Source organism: Corapipo altera, unplaced genomic scaffold, assembly GCF_003945725.1.
Source record: "Corapipo altera isolate COAL_440 unplaced genomic scaffold, ASM394572v1 113, whole genome shotgun sequence".
Classification (NCBI taxonomy): Eukaryota; Metazoa; Chordata; class Aves; order Passeriformes; family Pipridae; genus Corapipo; species Corapipo altera.
The window spans coordinates 1,059,617-1,079,153 of record NW_020884895.1 but is presented as its reverse complement, the minus strand read 5'-3'; the positions used below and the strand labels follow the sequence as shown (position 1 = coordinate 1,079,153).

The window sequence follows — 19,537 nt, the reverse complement described above, 5'->3', positions numbered from 1 at the left end:
TACATTTTAATGAAGCACTTATTTTATTATTTTTGTTTAATTGATGTCCAGGCAGCACCTTCAGCATTTCCAGACTGTGCTGTCTTGTCAATGCTGACTGCCTGTTTGGTCATCTTTCTCCATCAACTTAAGTTGCCCGGATTAGAGGGAATAGTTTTTAAGTGAAAGCTGAAACACTATTGTTTTGCTGTCTGTATGTCTGAGCTGGTTTAGGAGACTGTTTTCATCACAGCTGTCTTTTCATCATTTGCTGGTTAGGGAGTGTGTCTGATGGTAATCTCCATGAGAAATGAAACAACTGAGTGATGCTTCTGCATTTTTGAGAAGTCTTCAGGTCTTACTGAGGTATTCTGGGGTAGGAGGGCAGAGAGGGTTGGTTTTTGATTTAATGCAGAATTACTGAGCAGGTAAAAAACTGTTCCTGGTACAGTACATCAGCATTTTGGCTCTTTCTGTACAACCTCAAGGGAAAACATGTACCAAAAGTCCGTTAAATAGGTCTTGGTTGACTGAATAGCCTGCAGGAGATGAGACATAACTGTCATCTGTGTTGCCAAAGCTGCAATCTCCTTTTGGAGAAGGAGAACAAGTCTGGATCACTCATTCCCTTGTCAACTCTCTAGCATGCAATGAGTCCAATCGCAGATATTAGCTTTCCCATCTGACAGGGGTGCTGTGCCTCTATAACATCCACACTGACACAGAGTGAGAAACTGAGGCAGGGAGGGCAAATGAGTAACCTGAGGCAACACAGAGAGTCACTGGTTCACCCAGGATTAGGACTCAATGTGTAATTGCTTTTATTACTCTGCTGCCTACAGGCCTCAGACAAAGCAGAGGCCCATTAAGTGCAGTGCTTTTACATGGTGAGGAGCAATCCTTGCCCTGCAGACCTTGCTGCCTGCAGTAGGCTGAGGGTGGAGGGGGAGGTGAGGTGCCTTGCCCAAGGACACAGTGTGTTGCTGACAGAGCAAGGGAGGGAGCCAGCCCTCCCTTCTCTCTGCAGCCCATCCCAACTTCCAAAATAAAGTCCCCCGTGCTGTTCCCCACCAGACCTTCCCCTTCACAGCCCAGCTCTTAGTTGCAAACTGATCCATCTCTGGAAGGTCTGAAGTGCCTCACTGAAGATCCCAGACAATCAGCCTCACCTTCAGTGTTTAATGAAAACCCCAGAAAATACCAGCCTCTTCCAGTGAAACAGAAACCTAAGGAAGAGCTACAATGGGAGGTTTAAATTTCTGTAATTCCTCCCCTTCTGGAAGAACAGCTGAGAGTGTAGAGTCTTTAGGTGTAGGGAGGACCCTTCATCCCTGCAAAGGGACCACCCTGTTTTCCTCTGTGGCTGAAATGACTGGTAAAGCTGGATGTTAAATGACTTGTCTAAAGTCCTAGGAGAGCTCAGCATACAGCTTGTGCCATTCCCCTTCAGGTCCTTAGAGGAGTGGTGTGCTGCTCAAAGCTTCAGTAGGGCTGCTGGGATTCCTAGTATTGGGAAAGCTTTTTGTTATGGGCCTTGTGATTGGTGCTGATTCAGTGAGCCTTTGCTTTTTGGCTGATAAGAAGTTGTCTGGAAAAGGAGCAACTGTTGGAAAGATAGGGAAGTCATGAGCAGACTGGCTGAAATACTCGAAAATAGGTGAGCTTGATGGTTCTGGGTGGGATTGAAGCTATAAGATGTTGAGGGACATGAGCTGTTTGGACCCTTGGACAAGCAGAGGAGCCTGGGTCCCTTCTGCTGTGTCAGCAGCTAACAGAACCAGGTGCCTTTATTGCTGCGTGTTCCTGGTTGAGCCCAGAGCTGTTGGGAATGAGTACCACAAACCTTTTGGATGCTGCTTGCCCTAAGCTGGGTGCAGTTAGTGCCCTTGGGACACAACAAAGATGAGACTGTGTACCTGACTGAACCCCATGTACTGCTTACCTGCTGCCCTTTCACTGTGGCCAATGCCATGTCCTCTGGAGGATTAAAAATGCGTGGTAGTTGTGTAACTTTCTCTGTGATACTTTTCCAGCTTCCAACTGTTTGTAGTTCAGAATTTTAGAATTCTGTAGTGTAGATACACTTGTATTGATGGATTTTTCTCCAGCAGAACTTGTCTCCTGCTTTTTTGAACACCGGTAGTCTTTTAGTATTGCAACATTTTGTGGCAAAAAATTCCATGTTTATTTGTGGACTTTGTGAAGAATCGCTCTCTGTGTGTTTAAACCAAAGTTTTGCTCCAGATGTTTGCATGTTTCTCAACTCCTCTACTAAATGAACATGAAAATTTTGCATTTGCTTTTTTCCACGTCGCCTAGGAATTTATCCCCTTCTGTCATACTGAGTTCCACCTTTCTCCCCATTGTCACTGTGTAGCGGAATCAGATCCACAGGAGGAGGAATAGTGTTTATGTAGAACACGAGACTGTTGGGGACGATGTAGCCTTGTACAAGTTAGAGCCAGTTCCACTGTAATGAAGCTGCTGATTTTTATCAGGTTGTAGCAGTACCTCGGAAAAGATCTGTCTAGGTGTTGCTAGACGTAGTAAGCCTGTCTCCTTGTGATGGCTTGCGTGATGGCTGCCGTGCGAGTCACCTTCTGGTTGTGTGCAGGCTCTTTTCCCAGCTCTGCTGTTGATCCACTGTGTGACTGTGAGCAGCTTTACTTCTTTCTGTTTCAGTCACCGATGTAAAGAGGGGGATATCCCTTGCAAGTCTTTGTCCTAGTGTGACACATGTATGGTGGTGCTGAGATTATGCTGTGTACCCTGTCTTGTGAAGGCAATGCCTTGTCTAGCCAGCCTGTCCTAATGCTGCTTCTCTAACACTCCTGTGCCTCTCTTTGCCTCCAGCCGCAGTACACGAACCTGGGGCTCCTGAACAGCATGGACCAGCAGATCCAGAATGGCTCTTCCTCCACCAGCCCTTACAACACGGAGCATGCACAGAACAGCGTCACGGCCCCCTCGCCTTATGCCCAGCCCAGCTCGACTTTTGACGCTCTCTCGCCCTCCCCAGCCATCCCTTCCAACACAGACTACCCAGGACCTCACAGCTTTGATGTATCATTTCAACAGTCCAGCACAGCAAAGTCAGCAACATGGACGGTAAGGACACAGCAGCACTTTGCTCCTCACTGGCTTCAGTCCCCATGCCCTTAGTGACACTATTCATACGATACATATCAAGGCTTATGCAAGAACAAAGTGACCCAAGTCCTCTACAGAGTATGATGTGTCACACAGAAGGGAGAGATTTATCTTGGTTGCTCTGGGAGGGCGTGGTGGGAATTTAACCCTCAATAATATCATTAGATCCCAGGTGAATAAAATGCCTTGCAAAAAACTTGGTTACCTAAAGACCTTTTGGGTCTAGCAGGTATGCTGGAGTAAAACCTGGGATGGGCATTAGCATTGCTTCAGTACTTCCCTTGGCTTTCTTCAGCATCCATGGGTTTGTGTGAGGTTCAGCATTTGGGGCCATGCCAGCAGGATGGAAGTGGTGCTCCTTGCTCAGACCCATGCAGTGTGAGGCTTTCTCTTTTTCTGTGTCTTCCTCTTGCAGCTGGTGTGGGAACCCCACTGTCACCAGCTTGGGTTAGCCCTATGTCGGGTTTCTTTTAAGAGGGAGGGGTTGTTTTATTGTGGGGTTTTTGTTGTTGGTTTGTTGTTTTGGTTTGTTTTATTCAACACTTTGATCTTGCTGTCAGAATATTACCTTTCTTATAAAAAAAATGTGGAAGCTTGAAATCTGAAGCCCAGCTCTTGATTTTTGGGGGTGCTGGCTTGATTGTTCAAGCTGTAGAGACTTCGTAGCCCAGGACACAGCACTGCAGGAGCTGTAAGTCCAGCTGTTGTGGTTTAGGGCTCTAAGAGCAGAGATGTTTACAGTGGAGAGTATTGCTGCCTTCAAGATGTTCAATATTTGCCTTCGTCTCCTGCAGGCACTTGGAGTAGGTGCAGCAAATAATGTCCTACCCCATGCTACCCAAATAAAAGCAAGGACTTGATTTTATTTTTTTTAAGCAAAAAGATCAACTTTTTACCAAAAGCTAAGAGCATTAAAATAGCATGTGCTTTTTTTTTTTCTATTTTCCTTTTAATTGGAGGAACTACTTTCATCTTAGATTTAAATACAGTCTAGCTGCAAATGCAACTAAAAAAGAAACCCCCAGCCACTGCTGCCAACAATGCAGCAGAGCCCTTGCACTCCACTCTGGAAAAAGATGCCACATAACAATAGATCACTGTAAGTTTGCATCCTATATGTTTTAAAAGCCTTTTCTGGTAAAATTTGTCTAGAACTGATATTAAGAACTTAGTTCAGAAAATTGTGTTAAATTAGGTTAAAATATGATAGGTCTAGTCACAACTGAATTTTTCATTTGTTTATGTATAAATGGTGAGGTATTTTTAAGGTTGAGGTTGAAATTGTATTTTTTACTCATCTGCATGAGGAGTGATGCCCTACTGCATCCATGTTTCTCCTATGGCACTATACACAATATTTATTTTCACTTCCCTTTAGGTGAGGAAACTGTGGGTCAGTTCTGTTTTGCATTTCTCAGGGCAAAAAAGTGCTGGCTTGGATTTTTGCAAGCTGCTCTGGAGAGGGTCCTTTGAAGGAGCTATGAAAAGACATTCTCTTTTGATACATATGGTACAAAGAATTATCTAATGCAGCTACAAGGAACCAGAGTGTTTGATGCTGCCCTTTCAACTACGAAAAGCAGTCTTTTGAAATGAGACTTGAACGTATGTAGTAGGCTGTTCCAGCAGAGATGAAGGAGAGAGAGCTACTAGCAAGCTTAGAGTTAAGTGCTTGAGATATTTCACCTTAGTAGTAGTGGATTTCTGGGATAGAAGTGAAGGCTGAGTTTTAGTGTGGATGTGGGTAGTGGTCAAAGATCAGATTACATGCTGACTTTAAAAATAAATAAAATTAGTATTTGGTGACTACAGTCATCAAATGTGTGCAGCCTGAGGCAGGGCACGTTTAGCCTCTCCTCCTTTACCTTTGCCTTGATGTGGACCACACTGCCAACAGATGAAGGTGTGTTTCCTATATATGTTGCAGTCTGTCTGGGTATAAATCTATGTATTTTACTAAAGGAATGGGCTCCTGAACAGCTCTCTGATCAGGAGGGAGTGAGTGTGGTCCAGGTGTCCCTGCTCTGAGCCAAGTGACCCAGATTTAGCTGCTTGTGCAGGAGCTGGCACTGTGCTGTATGTTGGCAGTGAATTATGACAGTCCTTTGGTGGTGGCTGGGGACCTTCAATCAATATGCCTTTCACAGCAGAGCATCTTTCCATCTTCAGAGCTCTGCCCTTCTGCTAATTAATCCACCAACTCGTTTCACATGAGCTCTTGAGCAGTTGGTAATATGTGTTCGACAGCTTTATCAGTGGGGTGGGTGGGGAAGGACGTGAAGGCTCTCCTTCCCACTGTCGTCCTGAGAAGTGTGGAAACACGCATGAAATGTTGATGAAAGGAGGAGTGATTGCCCCATCCTCCCAACAGGAGCAAGTTCTTGGAGTTGCTCATCCCCCCCTCCATGTGACTTCATACACTTTGATTAATGCCTGTCATCTTTTTTTTAATGATGGATTAGGAACTTACCCAACTGGAAGAGTTTCTTCCACTGAAGTGACCTATTAAAAGTTTAATTACTTGATGGCCCCACCCTTACTAAGAGTCCAAAACTTGAAAGCCTCGTTTCTGAGTTCTGGTTTTTTTTTTTTACTCCCCTCTTGCAGTTCCCCAGGGTAACAGTATTGTAAGGAAATCCACTGTACCACACTTTCCCCTGTTTGGGAGTGGATGAGCCGGACTGACCCACCTTGCCCTGCTGGGAAGGCTCAGTGTAACTGGCAGGGGATCTGCTGTCCTGTGTGACAGCTCACTTCACCAGGGCTCCTCTGAGCTTCTGGGCTGAGTCATGTCAGATCAGGTCATGGGAATGAAAGTTGTGGCCTTTTGGTAAGAGGAATGGGTTAGTTCTCCAAAAAGCAAGAGCTGCTTTCATGGAATGATTAGAGACTTGTGAAGATGCTTCAGATTTCTAAGCCACTTGGTGCATTTAGATCCCAGTCTGTGTGTTTTGGAGGCAATAATCTGGAATCACGTGTGGATCCCAAGGTTACTTTTCTTGGAGGTGGGGGAAAGGAGAGAGAGTACTTGCTGCGTACCTAAATGCCATGTGTCTGAAAATATTCCTGGCCTGGAATAACTTTTTCTCCTAAGACTTGTTTGTTTTGTTTTTCCCTTCTAAATTCTGCGAACTCTTTCTGTGAGGGAGGTTTATTGTCCATAGACATTGGACACCTGTTACAAAATCAGCAGTATTTGTACAGTGTAGGCTGGAAGGGAGATGAGTGTAACAGCTTCTCTGCTCAGGTTTGTGATGGGTGCCTAATTAAAGGGGGGAAAAAAAGAGACCAAAATTACAAAGAGAAGCACTGGCTGATGCTAGGTGAGAAGGTGATTCCGTATGTACAAGCAGTTCACTTTGAAAATATTACAATTTTTTTCTCTGAAGCCCTTCATGACCTTAAGTAGGAATTCCAGTAAAACGTGCTGTCTAATCAGGTTAGCTCTTCATTTGTATGCAATGTTGATCTAATTAATGATGACAAATTGAGATTGGATTGCAGAGGACTTTATAAGCATCCTTGATTATTTTTTTTAATTAATGACCTCAGAATGCATGTAAGAATATAAGCAAGTTAATCAGTCTTTTCAGAAGGAAAATCTTTAACAATTGGAACTCTACTGAAGTGTTTAAAAACAAAAGCCTTTATAGTCTAAATAGGACAGAGTTTCTCTTGTGCATACTCATACAGTAAAACCTTTTTGAAAACCATGCTGCAAAGGAAAAAGCAGTTATTGTTTGTAATGCTGAGATGAAGAGCAGGTTGTTGAGGTTGAGTGAGAAGCCCTCTGAACTGGGTTAAGTAAGAACTTAAGCAGAATAGTATGTCATTTATTGTGGGAGAATTCCCATATGCCCATGCATTGCAGGGTCTCCTCCTGTTTCTGCAGCAGAAGAAAACAAGGTGTTTCAAAAGTTTGCCATCTCCCATTTTCTTGTTTGTGGAAGTCGTGTGCAGACCTTCCCCACCCACTCTGAGCACAAATAAATAAATAAACAACTGCACTCCCTTTTCCCTCTAAAAAAATATTTGGCAATCACCTGTCACTAGCAGAACCTGCTACATGGGGAAAAACATGATTGCAGTAGGAAAGTAAAAATTAAAATTGTATGTCAGGGTAAGTAAAAGTTAACATTACTGCCAAATGCAAGCTATCAAAAAATTAATCTGATCCGCCCATCCCCAAAAGCAAGATACCACCTTATAAGTCATGAGACTCTTTTTAAAAGACAAACAGGTTCTTCTAACTCTTCCCAAGGTTTCCGAGCCTTTAGGGTGCATCTACTAAATATTTTAAAACTTTTCTTGGTAGTCACGAGAAGGCAGAAATTGCTTTAAGTTTTTAAATGAAAACTGAAATTTATTTGCAAATTTTTTATTCAGCTGAAGAAAGACACCCAAACCTGCAAGACTTGCATAATTCAGGTGTTGGCAATACCTGAGTTTAGCAGTTTATTCTCATGGCCTGCAGTAGGTTGGAGCTGAGCTGGATTGGTCCTTGCAGGGTTTATTATGAAACACGGAGCTCTCCAAAGCTGCAATCCCTGTTCCAGGCAGGCTCACTGGTTTTCCTGTTCTCTGTGAACTCAGCTGTACCTACAACCATCAGAAAATGCTCAGATTCCAGACTTTTCTTTACTAGCAAAGCTGGATAATAATCTCTACAGCATGCATGAAAGCAAGTAAATGGATTGTGCCAATTGGGCTTGGTGGATTTGGAAAAGCTGCATTTTAAGGAAGCTGAAAGGAATGCACTTAAATTAGTCCACACGAGCAATAACAGGTTTCTGTGGTTGAGAGAACAGATTCCTTGGCTGGTCTATCTCAGTATTTTTATTTCAGGTTGGCTCATTCCATTTTTATTTTAAATACATTGTGTATCCTTATCCACCTAGTAAAATTGGGAAATTTTTTGCCAGTCTCTATAAAATGAATTAGAGGACTGTGCACAAGCACAGTGAAGCGGTGAAGGGGCAATTAGATGTGTACATTGCCTTGACTCAGCAGTTCCTAATTATGTGTTGAGTGTTCTCTTAAATAATCAGTTCAAATAGTGCATCATTTCAGTAACACTGGTAATGTCCAATATGTCCTGACTACTGATAATCTCTCAGTATCTCACATGAAGACTTTTTCTGAAGGCTGGTGACTCTCCTGATGAACACAGAAGTGGGGCTGTGCCAAGTGTTCCTGCGAAATCTTAACCTTTGTGCTGTGTTGGTCAGTGCAATTTGAGCTTTTCAGTTTCACCCTTTAACATTGCATTTAAAGCTGTCAGGAGAAAAGGGAGTGGAAGTGGCCTTGTTATAGGCTTTTGGATTTTCTTGTCCTCAGGGGCTCTTAGTCAGCAAAAATATAGGATTTGGCTGTTTGTACAGGCCAGGTGAGAAGGGTCTTTGTAAGAAGCTCATTTGTACAGTGGGTTTACAGACCTCCATGAGCACTCAAATTGGTCACCTGCTGGCCACTCTGATAAGAAATGTAGGCTTTCTCTTCAGCCCAGCTGGTTGTCCAGCGAAGTTAATTTCACTGGTGATAACCCCCCACTTGTTACAGCAGGAGTGAGAAAGGGAAAAGATGCTGTAATCCAAAGGGAGAGAGGCAATCTTCAAGGAGAAGGCAGTGGAGGAGGAGATGGGGTTGCAGCCTTTGGACGCAGGCACTGCAGGCTGTGAGAGCTGATGCAATGGTGTGAGCTGAGGGCTTGGCTCCTCACCCATCCCGGCAAATCAGGAGCAGGAGCGCTGCCGTATTTGGGCATTTGTCTCGGGTGAGAAGTGGTTCAGATTTGGCTTCCTTTAGCTCTCAGCAGCTGTGCCTGTCTGAAGAGGCTGTTTCCAGTGTGTGTGGGCTCTTGGCGCAGGGCAGGTCTCAATTGCCACCGTCGCTCTTGTGCAGGAAGAGGTGGTGATCCTGTTTTCCTGCTTGAAGAGCTTCTGAGGTGCGTTTCCCTCAGTGTGACATTACAGGGCCTTACAGCAAGGCTGTTGAGGCATATGTAACTTGTCCTAGGTCATCTACCTGGAAAGAGAGGAGCCGGGCTTGTTGTCTTTGAAGGAGGTGCCTTTCTCACGGCAGGGAGGTGTTTTCAAGCTCACAAAGCTGAGAAGAACCAGTTCAGCTGTGAGAACCAGCCAGGAGGGGCCTGCTGGCTTCTGTTTGGGTTTTTATGCTTGAGTGAAATGAGATCTGAGTGCATTAGGTTCCCTTTAGAATGTAATTGTGCTTTTTCCCCGTAATATCTTTGTCATGTATATTTTGGTGTTATTACTAGTTACCTTCTTCTGTTACTCCTTACAAGCAGCTGTACAGATCTGTGTAGTAGTTTCTGGAAAATGTCTTGTGATGTGAGCTGTCTTGCTTTTCTTTTTTTTCGTTTTTGTGGCCCTGATTGTTTTGTAAGTCCTACCAAGGCAGTATTGCCTGCCTGTATGAACTGGAGTTTTGTAATATGCTCTCTAATAGACCAGTGCCCTCCGTGATGACAGAGCTGCACTGTGGTGCAAGACTGCTCTGTGAGGGACAGTCTGTACCCCACACATCTGGTGATGCCCAGGAAGGATGAGAAGGGAAGTTATTTTATTACTCTATGAATTGGTATCTAGCAGCACTGGGAACTGAAAATTTGGGTTTCCTACTTTGAGTATGTTCTCTCAAACAGCACAGTCAGTGTGGGGCACCCAGCGTGCCTGACCTGCTGAGAGAAAGGAGGCATCAGATGTCATGAATGTCCTTTTCTCTCAGCTAGGATTTAGCCTCTTAGTTGTAATGTTTGTGGCTGATTCTCTCCCACTGTAACAGGAGATGAGTTAGAGCTCATTACAAGAGTCCCTGGATCTGAAAGTGAAAAACCATGAGACATTAGAACATAGGAGGATGGAGAAACGATGGGGAGGGGTTTGTGTCCCCCACGGGCAGAAAATCCCTCTGCTGATTTGTACAAGCAGTTTCTAGGTGTATTGGCATCACAAATTTTTTTCCAGAAAATTTATTATAAGGTTTTAGCTGGTTTTAAAGGAAAATTCAGAGGGAAAAAAGTAAGTGCAAGAAACTTTTTTTTGTTCTTGCCTATATGGAGAGGAAAAAGTGTTAATTAAACATAATTTTCATCAATGCAACTTGCACAAAAAAAGCCCCACCTACTTTCATGAGAAAGGAATAAAGAGAATCATAATCCTGGATTAGGTATCTTTCACTACACATATATAAAAACAACACCGTGTGAAAAGGGGGAAAATATATATGTGTACATACACACACCAAACATACCAATGTGCCTCCAGCAGTATTACCAAAGGAATTAACTTTACAAGAAACAGCCACAGCCTGGAAAGAAGCCATTTTTCAAATAAAAGTTGAATGAGACTTGTGGTTTCTGAGAACTATGAGAAGGAAGGGTTAAAAAAACATTTACAGATAAGAATAGCTGATGTTGGGAGATGAGTGAACATCTTTAAGTAGGGGAGGGTCACTATTTAAATCAGCTTTTTTTTTTTTTTCCCTCCTCTTAGCTAAAAATTGGCTTCTACTAAGAACAGCATGTAGGATTAATGTAGTACTTTAAATCTTCAAAGTGCTGCACAAACATTACTTCCCTAATCAGCAAACACCTTTGCTTGGTAGGCAAATCAGGAGTGGAGTCGCCATTTTGGAGAAGGGAAACCAAAGCGCCCGAAGTGCCAAAGTTTCTGAAACAGTAGTTTTTTGGAGTGGATTTTTCCCCCCCTTATTTTTTTTTTTTTTTTTTTTTTTTTTTTTTTTGATGCTTCAGTTTTTTTGTAGCATTCAGCATGGGGACTGCCTCTGGGCTGGCTTGTAAAAGCTGCTGAGCTCTCCTGGATTTCACAAGTGCTAAAGCATGTAAAGCAATCCTCAGAGCTCAAAGAGGCACCAGCAGAGTTGCCTCCTTACCTTTCCAAAGGTCACGGCACACTATCCCAGAAGGGAGGCAGCGGCTCCAGGGCAAGAAGGGTTTCCTAATAGCTGCGATTTCCCCCGTAGCATTGATCTGTTTAAGTTAAAATGCATCAACTGAGCACTGTTACAAGCTATTTCAACCCTACAACAAAAAAAGGTCGTGCTAAAACTATTTGAGTGGCTGTTTTAATATGTTATTTTTGGATAAATTATTTCAGGTGGGCTGGTGCAAGAACTATTGCTCACTTTGTAGACAAAGACTGCCCTTGGAGATGATCGTTCCTTTCTTTAGGTCAGCTGAAATATCACATTTGTCATAGATATTATGTCCCTGCCAACTCGATACAGAGCACACAGTGCTTTGGCAGTGTGCTGAGGCAGCATAATTCTGTGTGTTGCATTGGTGGTGCTCCGTGTGCTGAGGGCTTAGCTCCAGTGCTTGGCAGACCATGTACTGTGAAGAAATTCCTACTTTGTTTTAAAAAAAAGTGTCCTGGGTAGGGATGCCTTCTGTATAGAAAGAGCATGAACTTTATTATGCAATGGAAGTCTCTTCATGAGGTTTTGCTGTGTGCAGGTGTGTCAGATTTGTTATTGTAAACACAGCAGGATAGCTACCCTAGTAAGAGCTTAGATCCTCTTGCAAATAGACCTGAGTATTGATACAAACTTTACCGTTTCCAGTTGTTAAAGATAACACTTAAACATTGGAACAAAAGTTGGTGGAGCCACAGAAGGAGAGTACTACTTCTTCCTCATTTTGGGGGAGTTTTTTTAGATGTATTCTATGAGAGTGGGGTTTTTTTGAGGAGAGCAAAATATTACTTGTTTGATAAGAAGGAGTGTTTTATGATCTGCTGATACACGTAAGCTGCTGAAATTCATCTAAATTCAGCTTTATGGAAAGTTGAAAAATGTGCTACAGGAAACACAGGAAAACAGCACTCAAAGGCTGACCTGGCTTTCCTAAACGCATGAGACAGGACTTGGGTCTAAATTTTGTGGCTCTCTTGTTTTCCCCATTAGCCATGATGGCTATGCTGCCTTGAGGCTTTCCTCCCTGCATGTTTTGTGCCCTGGGGTGCACCACACTCTCCTCCTGGGAAGAGAAGCCACCCTGCCAGGAGATGCCCTGCTCAGGAGCAGCAGATTTGGCTCCCAGCCCAGCCTCAGAGCTGCTGCTGCACTGTGATTTAGATGTAATCTGAGTAACATTGTGCAAGTTATTCCCTCTGCCTCTGCTCCCTCTTTTCCCCCTTTCTACATACTTACCCTCAAATCTGGGACTGTGTCACGATGATCCTGTGTTGTAAAATGCTTGGACCCCTGATGTGAAATGCCTGGGGGGGACGTCTGGACACTGGTGCTTGCTGTGTGTACCCTATCAGTAGCCTTGGCTTTCAGGCCTCTTATTTTGAATTAGTTACAGGACATTAGAGTCTTTCTACAAACTAACTTTTGAGGCAACCAAAATGTATCTCTAGGCTAAAACTTGAAGCCCAAGTGCCTCCTGGGTTATTGCTTCCCCTGTTTGAGATCTCGAGCTTTACTAGCGTTGGTCCTACCAGGTGTGAAAATTACTGACCCAGCAGCCGTCTGGGGGCTGTGGGAATAAGGAAAGCCTCTTCCTGTTACATAGGCAGAGCACAGTGCTGTACCAGCTGCTGTATTAGCTGTGGTGCCAAGCCTTGACGAACTCACCCTGCCACTTGTCGGGTCTTATTAGCTCAAGTGTGTGATCTGTGGCAGGGACCTGACTGGCTCCTGACCTTGCAATGGGAGCAGAGTGAGCCCAGGCTTGCTATTAAACCTGCACCCAGAGCTCCTTGGACCCCCCCCCTTAAAATGCAGGGCTAGAAGAGATTCCCATGAGGAAGGGATGGGAACAGTGCCACTGGGCTTGGTGCCCAGCCTTGAAGGGTGTTTGCAGAGCCGGCAGCGGGGCAGGCAGAGCACCCGCTCTGTCTGCATTTGAGCATCAGCATTGCCATGGGTGGGAGAGAAAAAGTCTTCCCATGAGATGTTTGTCCAGTGTCTGAGCACTGAATGATCCCTCTTCATTAATCAGCAGGGTGGTGGCTGGTTTTGCAATGATTTCCTTGTCTCCCATCTCTTCTGCAAACCTCTCGTACAACTCATTCTTAGTCATTTTTTTTTTTTTGACCCATCCTTGGTGAGTTCTTGTAGATGTATGAGCAAAGTGGACTTTAACAGAAAAGAGCCTGTGCATTTCTAGATATTGTACTAAAACCTCTTACAGTATTGGCACTTAAAAGGAAGTGATGAGGCCCCTAGGAACATCTTCAGAAGAGTTACCATTAGTTCTGTAAGGTTTGACAAAGACAAAGCATGTGGACTGATTGCTTTGCAATCAGCTTCTGTAAGGAATTCATAAATTTGACCTTTATTTGGCATTCCCTTTGTGTGTTGACTTCTCTGATGAGTCATTTTTGCCCATTTCCTTTGCCATGCCTCTCAAAAGGGCTGCAGAGGTTGGAGTCTGTCTTTCTGGGCTTGTTTTTCAGCAGACTGATCTGTGCAAGATAAAGATGGGGAGAACTGGGTTGCTCTGGTGCTGCTGGCATTCAGAAGGAGCACTGCAACATGGTCCCTGGCCAACAGGAGGAACAGCTACATGGGCAAGATGAGTTCCAGGATGATTTTGCAGGGACACGTGCTGGAAGAAAACCATTTCCATGCTGCACGTCTTGATGTCGAGAGCACAAAACCTCTCTGATGCTGTTAGTCACTCTGCTGATCCCAGTCTGTTTAATGAGGCTGTTTTGTTTCAATGCACTGATATTCTGATGCGTGTTTTGCAGCTTATTTCAGGGAAGCTTCCAAAACATAAACTTATGAGGTCTTCCTCTGAAGTGAGATGGCTTGGTAGCATTTTAAGTGTTGATAAATCACCTGTCCAGGATTGACTCTGTTGGTTAGTGGTTGGGAATGACTCACTTGCGACCGCTTCCCTCTTCACCACACAGGTCTGAGCTGTTGCCAACCACCCCCTTGCCTCTGAAAGTCCATCTCCTGGGGTGCACCTTACTCTGGACCCCCCAGGTCACACTGTGTCTGCAGTGTGACCCCAGTGTAACCTGCTCGCTGGGGAAGTCAGCATTTCTCCGCTCCTGGGAGGAGCAGAGCTGAGCATGCAGGCAGGTGCTGACTGCCAGAGTGGGGTGGTGCAGGATGGCCAGGCATTTCTGTGTGCTGCTCAGAGCCCTCTGGCTCTGGGCAGCTTGCTGCCTCCAGCCTGCCTGTCGTGGCCGAGCAAGAGTGTAGCAGTTCACTTGGCTTTTTTTAATGTTGGCTTGTTATTTTGTTGTTTGGGTTTTTTTCCTTTTTCCACTGGCCATACCAATCTGATTACACCTTCGAGGGATCATCTGCCCCTAAAGCTTAATTAAGGAACTCTTGTCTGACTCGTCACTGACTCACCTGCCACTGTATGAGCTCATGTCTGACTTGTCCTAGGAAGATAGTGAAATATGTCAGGCTTCTCTGAAATATAGCAGTTTTTAGTTTTATTGCATCCCTGACATTGCTGTTGGCTCCTGCAGAGGTGAACAGAAAGATGACTGCCCTAGCTTGGTTACTTTTATCTAAACTTAGTCGCTTCCCTCTTTATGCCTTGAAAAACCAGACGGGGTTTTGCTTGCACAGCTGTAGGTATGTTAGAGTTAATAAAGAAAAAATATTAAAAATTAAATAACCTTTGAGTTTTGGCTTCAGGCAAAGTAGGTGAAATGATGTGTTTTGGAGATGAATGCTCTTGCAGGAGGCAAGATGTAGCTTGCAGGAGAACATCTGCAACCAATCCATTCTGTATGAGATGGGGCCAAGACTTGTTTGTATCTCAGTACCTGTTCAAACATGTTATAGCACAGCAAAAAAGAGGTTTTGAATGCATTGAGGAAGGGTGGGTAAGAAGGGAAAGAGACATCAAGCTGAATGTTTGCTTAATAGCTTTGATTTCTTCATTAAACTTTTAAGCACTTTAATAATTTGATTAGCTGCTTTCAGAGAACTGTAGGGTTTTTTTATTACATTTCTTTTTCTTTCTTAAAACAGAAAAAACTCTACTCATCTTGGTGCTGTGAGATGAGCTTGCTTTCTGGCCTGGAGCAAATCTGCTGTTTGCTACTTCTTTGTACCCTCCCTGAGGACTGCCGGTGGAAGGATGTTCTGTAATTCATTGATCAAAGACAGTGCAGAGACTCAGTTACCAGGCTGGCTACCTGGACCCCAGAATGCAGCTTCCCAGTCAAATGCCCCTTGCCAGCTACTCCCATCCTCGTTTTTCTGCAGGAACTGAAGGTAGCATGAACATCTTGCAACTGCAGCTTGCAGAGCTCCTTCGCCTGCCTTTAATTGCACACTTGAAATGCCTCTTTCTCAAGGCCTGTGGCAGCACAGAACAGTTACATGACTCAGGAGCAGCTGAAGTGGTGAGGCTGGCAGTAGAGGTTATCCTGCTGAGGTTCTCATATTATCCCACTGATGTTTCTTATACTGACCTCTGTGGCTTTAGTTTTTTTGTAAGACGACCCCTGAGATGCACATGCAGCTGTATTATTGGTTTGCATGTGTAACTAATGTGAATTTTGAAGGTGCAGACTGTTTATGACTGGGATCTGTTGTCATTGGAGTGTAGCAACTGTTACTTGGATCTTTTTCATTGTCTTGTGGGCTGGATTCCTTCCTGGGGAGCTGAGGGGAACTGATTTGGGTTGAGTAAGGTGGACAGTGTGAACACAGTAGCTCTAAAATCCTGCCAGAGGAAAGGGGCATGTATTCCAAATGCTCTGTCCTGTGTAGAGATGGGGTAGTAATACTACCTGGGTAGTGCTTAAAACCAGCAGACTGCTTTTTTTGTTCCTCCCCTTTTCTCAAACCAAATCCTGCTGTGACTTTGCCAAAAGTGCTTTTGCAAGCGAGGCAGTCCTGGTCATGTGCTGATCTTCATCAAGTCCTCAACAGGGAAGCAAATTAAAGAACTGCAAGATGCACAAATGCCTGTCCTCTGCCTTTGATGTAGACAGGGCTCTTCCACTCTACATTTGCTCATCAGAGGGATGTTCTTCTTACTGCTGTGTCTTCACGTCTTTGTCAAGTCCCTGGTGACTCCTGGTGCTGCTGTTCACCTGTGTTCCCTGGCTGGCTACCAGGAAGGCCTCCTACGGCTTGTCCACACTTGGCAGGTAGACACACATGCTAGGGATGGCCTTAGGCTCTGTGCAATGTTGTGTGGACTCGCAGCCTGTGCCTAGAAAGAGATCTGCTGTGTCTGTGTGGTGCTGCAGCAATGGGCAGGGCTCATTGTCTCTGGCATATTGCGGCTGGAATGTGATGGTTTTGGAGCTGTGGAGAAATGGCTTGGCCATGCCTGAACTCCTTTTTCCTGCCTGTCAGACACTGGGTTAGCACGTGGCCAGCCAGCACTCCCTGTAGCTGCACTATGGCCATGCCTTGAGCAGGAGCACTGTTTGCTTTTGCCTTGCTCTGCAAGAAGTATCCTGACCTGGAGAGGCAGTCAGGGCTGTGTTCAGATGCAGATTATACCTCACTTCCCCATTCTTAGGGCTTCAGACAAGGAATTTAGATGGCTCTCTTGTCCTTCCTTAAGTTTGTTTTGCTGGACTGCATGAAGAGCCTGATGTGTATTTCAAGCTGCCAAAATGGGTCTCTGTCCTGATGCACTGGTGTCTCATGCAGTCTTCTTCCTTCAGATCTGGGTTGCCATGACACTTCTGAGAAATAGCAGAGCTCATCTCTGGAGAACTTTTCTTTTGGGGAGAGTTTCCAAAATGGTTGACTGACTGGGGTTTTGTTTCCTTGCTTAGGAGCTTCCATCCCAAAATCACTGAGGAAGGTGGCTGAAGCCACTAATGATACCTTCTTACTCAAGCATTGGCTTAATGCTCCAGTTTTATCCCTCATCTGTGCAAACATTGTCCTGTCCCCCAAAACCTCTCTTTGCTCTTTCTCTGAGTTGGGTTATATAATTATGCCTCCCAGCCCACTACTGCTATGTGAAAATGGGTTCCTCTTGCTTTTGCAAGGACTTTTCAAGGAGCTTGCTCTTTGGAAAGTCAGCACATGGAGAAGCACACATCAGCCTGTGTGGGAATGGGGTGGTGGGGGTGTGTGTTTTGTTTTGTTTATTTCCCCTTGGCTACACAAGGAGCTAAAACCTGTAACCTACAGGAGTTGGAAGCTCCATGCAGAAAATTAGCTTAGGTTGGTGGAAGAGTTGAGATCACATTTTTCTTGGCTAATTAAAGGATTAAAGGTGCAGAGATTTAGAGCGAACTGTCAGAGTGCTACAGAAGAGAGCCTTTGATGGTTGAATCCGACTTGAGATTAAACAAATTGCATTTAAATAAGAAATATGTGGCAACAGTTACAGTCTAGCTGGGCCTCTGTTGTTTGCTGTCCTCCAGGGTCAGGTAGCTGGTGTGCTGTGGCTGGAGCTTCTTTTCCCTTACCAGCTTCCTTCTTCCCAGGTGTCTCCCCTTGGATTGTTTCAATCTGTTGACTCCATGCTTTGTAAAATGGGCTTTTTTTTTTTTTTTTTCCTAACCCAGTGCTTTGTGCAGAGGTGCCTTCTATTCTACCTTGCGCAATAATGATCTGCTGCCCATCACAGTAGTAGCATGGTCACATCCTTGTGGTGGTTTTTGTAATATCTCTGATCCTATTTAGGGTTTTTCTGCATCCTGGTGCTTTGTTATCTGCAACTGGAGAGCTAAATATTTCTCTTGGACTCTTTTCTGTTGTTCAGTTTTGAAGCTGGTGGATGGAAAGAGCCTTTTGGGTTATGTTAGTTGTTTACTGGTGTCTTCCTCTTAGTGGTGGCTGATTAAAAGTCTGGAGATGTAGTTGGCTTCTGTAGGTTCAAAGTCCTTGCTTTCTTTGATGTCAATTGATTGTCTTCAGTGATCTATACTTGCCAATGGCTTGCCAGTGTTAGTCCCAGCCCTTCTCCTGCCTTTTCAGTTGGATAGCGTTAAATTCAGAGCTGCTAAGGGGATGTTTTTAAGTGTTACCCTTGATAGCACTTGCAGTGGTGAGTCTCATGAGCTTCATGGTAGCTATCTCAGAACAAACCTCGCTTTCTGCAAGGGCATCTGTACAGCATCATGCAAGGCAACAGCATGTTCTGTCCATGGAGACTTTGCACCTTTCTCTAATGCATCACGTATGAGCTGTAAGGAAAATGGGAGTGCCAGACAGTGTGAACCAATAACTTCTGATGTTGCAACTGTCTTGTTTTGTTCCACTTTGTTTTATTTTTATTTTTTTTTTAGGGAGGAAGGGGCTTACCTTTCGTTACCTGCCACCCATATAAGATCACGAGGGAGTTTTGTTTCTTTTTTTTTTTGTTGGGAAGATGGAGAAAATCACAAAATTGAAACTGGTGAAAAATCTGCTGGGATTCCATAATCACTCAAAAATATGGCATTACTTACTAATTGGGTGTGGTTAGTTGGGAAATCTGACTTTAAAATTATGTTTCCCAGGGAACTATTCCTGTTCTCATTGTTATCCAGTAACAAAGACTGCTTTTTGTTTGGGAAAGCAGTCTTACTTTGAATGGGCTAGGTCTTCTCACAAAGCATCTGTTGCTTGGGGTCTTCAGAGCTTGCAGTTTGCAAATGAAGCAGTGTAGAGGTAGTAAAGTCTGCAGGGACAAAGAGCTATTTGGTGTTTTCCTTGGAAAGCCATCTTCAGGTTGTGGTTGCAAGGATTTGCATCTAAATCCACATTCATTCCTGTTATGTTTCCAGTTAGATCATCCAGAGGACATAATTATCTTTGTTACCGAGTCAAATAAATCTATTACTAAGTATTGAGAGTCTTGATGTAATCTATTTGCAATAATTTATAGATCTGTTAGTATGTCATGAAGTATTTTGGTAATCATTCCTGATGAGTTTACCTAGCAGGCCTGTAAAGTGCATCCAGGTCCATGCAAGCTTGCTTTATACACTTGTGTTTCTTGCTGAAGTTTCAAAGCAAACTAAAAATCAGAGATATGGACTGTGCTGCATTCAAGCCTTCCATTTCTTATGGGATATTTTACTGCACAATTTCCTTTGGCTTGCATGTCCACTGGGATGTGGTTTTTCTTTTAGTCTTAGAGGGCAGGAAATGCAAAGCTGAAGATTGGAAAATGTTAGCAGCAGTCCTTTCTATCCCTCACAGAAATAACAAACTCATTACAATCCCTTTCTCAATGCTGCTCTACAGAACAGCTTTCTTCCCTTAGCTGCTGCAGTTGCATAGCTTCAGGGCTGCTGGAGAGCATGACAAAAAGGGAGAAGACCCCAAGCCTGGGATAGGCTTTTTGCTCTTCCTAGCCAAGAAGATGCCACAGCATTGACCTCACTAGCTGCCTGGGGGTGAGATGCTGTGTTTTGGAGGGGATGTCTCCATAGCCTGATGGCTGCAGCAGCCACACTGCTACACTCCTCAGCATGGA

At 44.2% G+C, this 19,537-nt stretch overlaps 1 protein-coding gene across 2 annotated transcripts in view; it reads left to right on the top strand.

Annotated features, from left to right (window-relative positions):
• The window catches only part of TP63 (tumor protein p63), a 103,305-nt gene that overhangs the window by 51,219 nt on the left and 32,549 nt on the right, over positions 1-19,537 (top strand). For both annotated transcript variants that reach the window (XM_027647561.1, XM_027647562.1), the window contains exon 4: positions 2,833-3,087. In XM_027647561.1, coding sequence (XP_027503362.1) covers positions 2,833-3,087 — 255 coding nt within the window. The remainder of the gene's footprint in view (positions 1-2,832; positions 3,088-19,537) is intronic.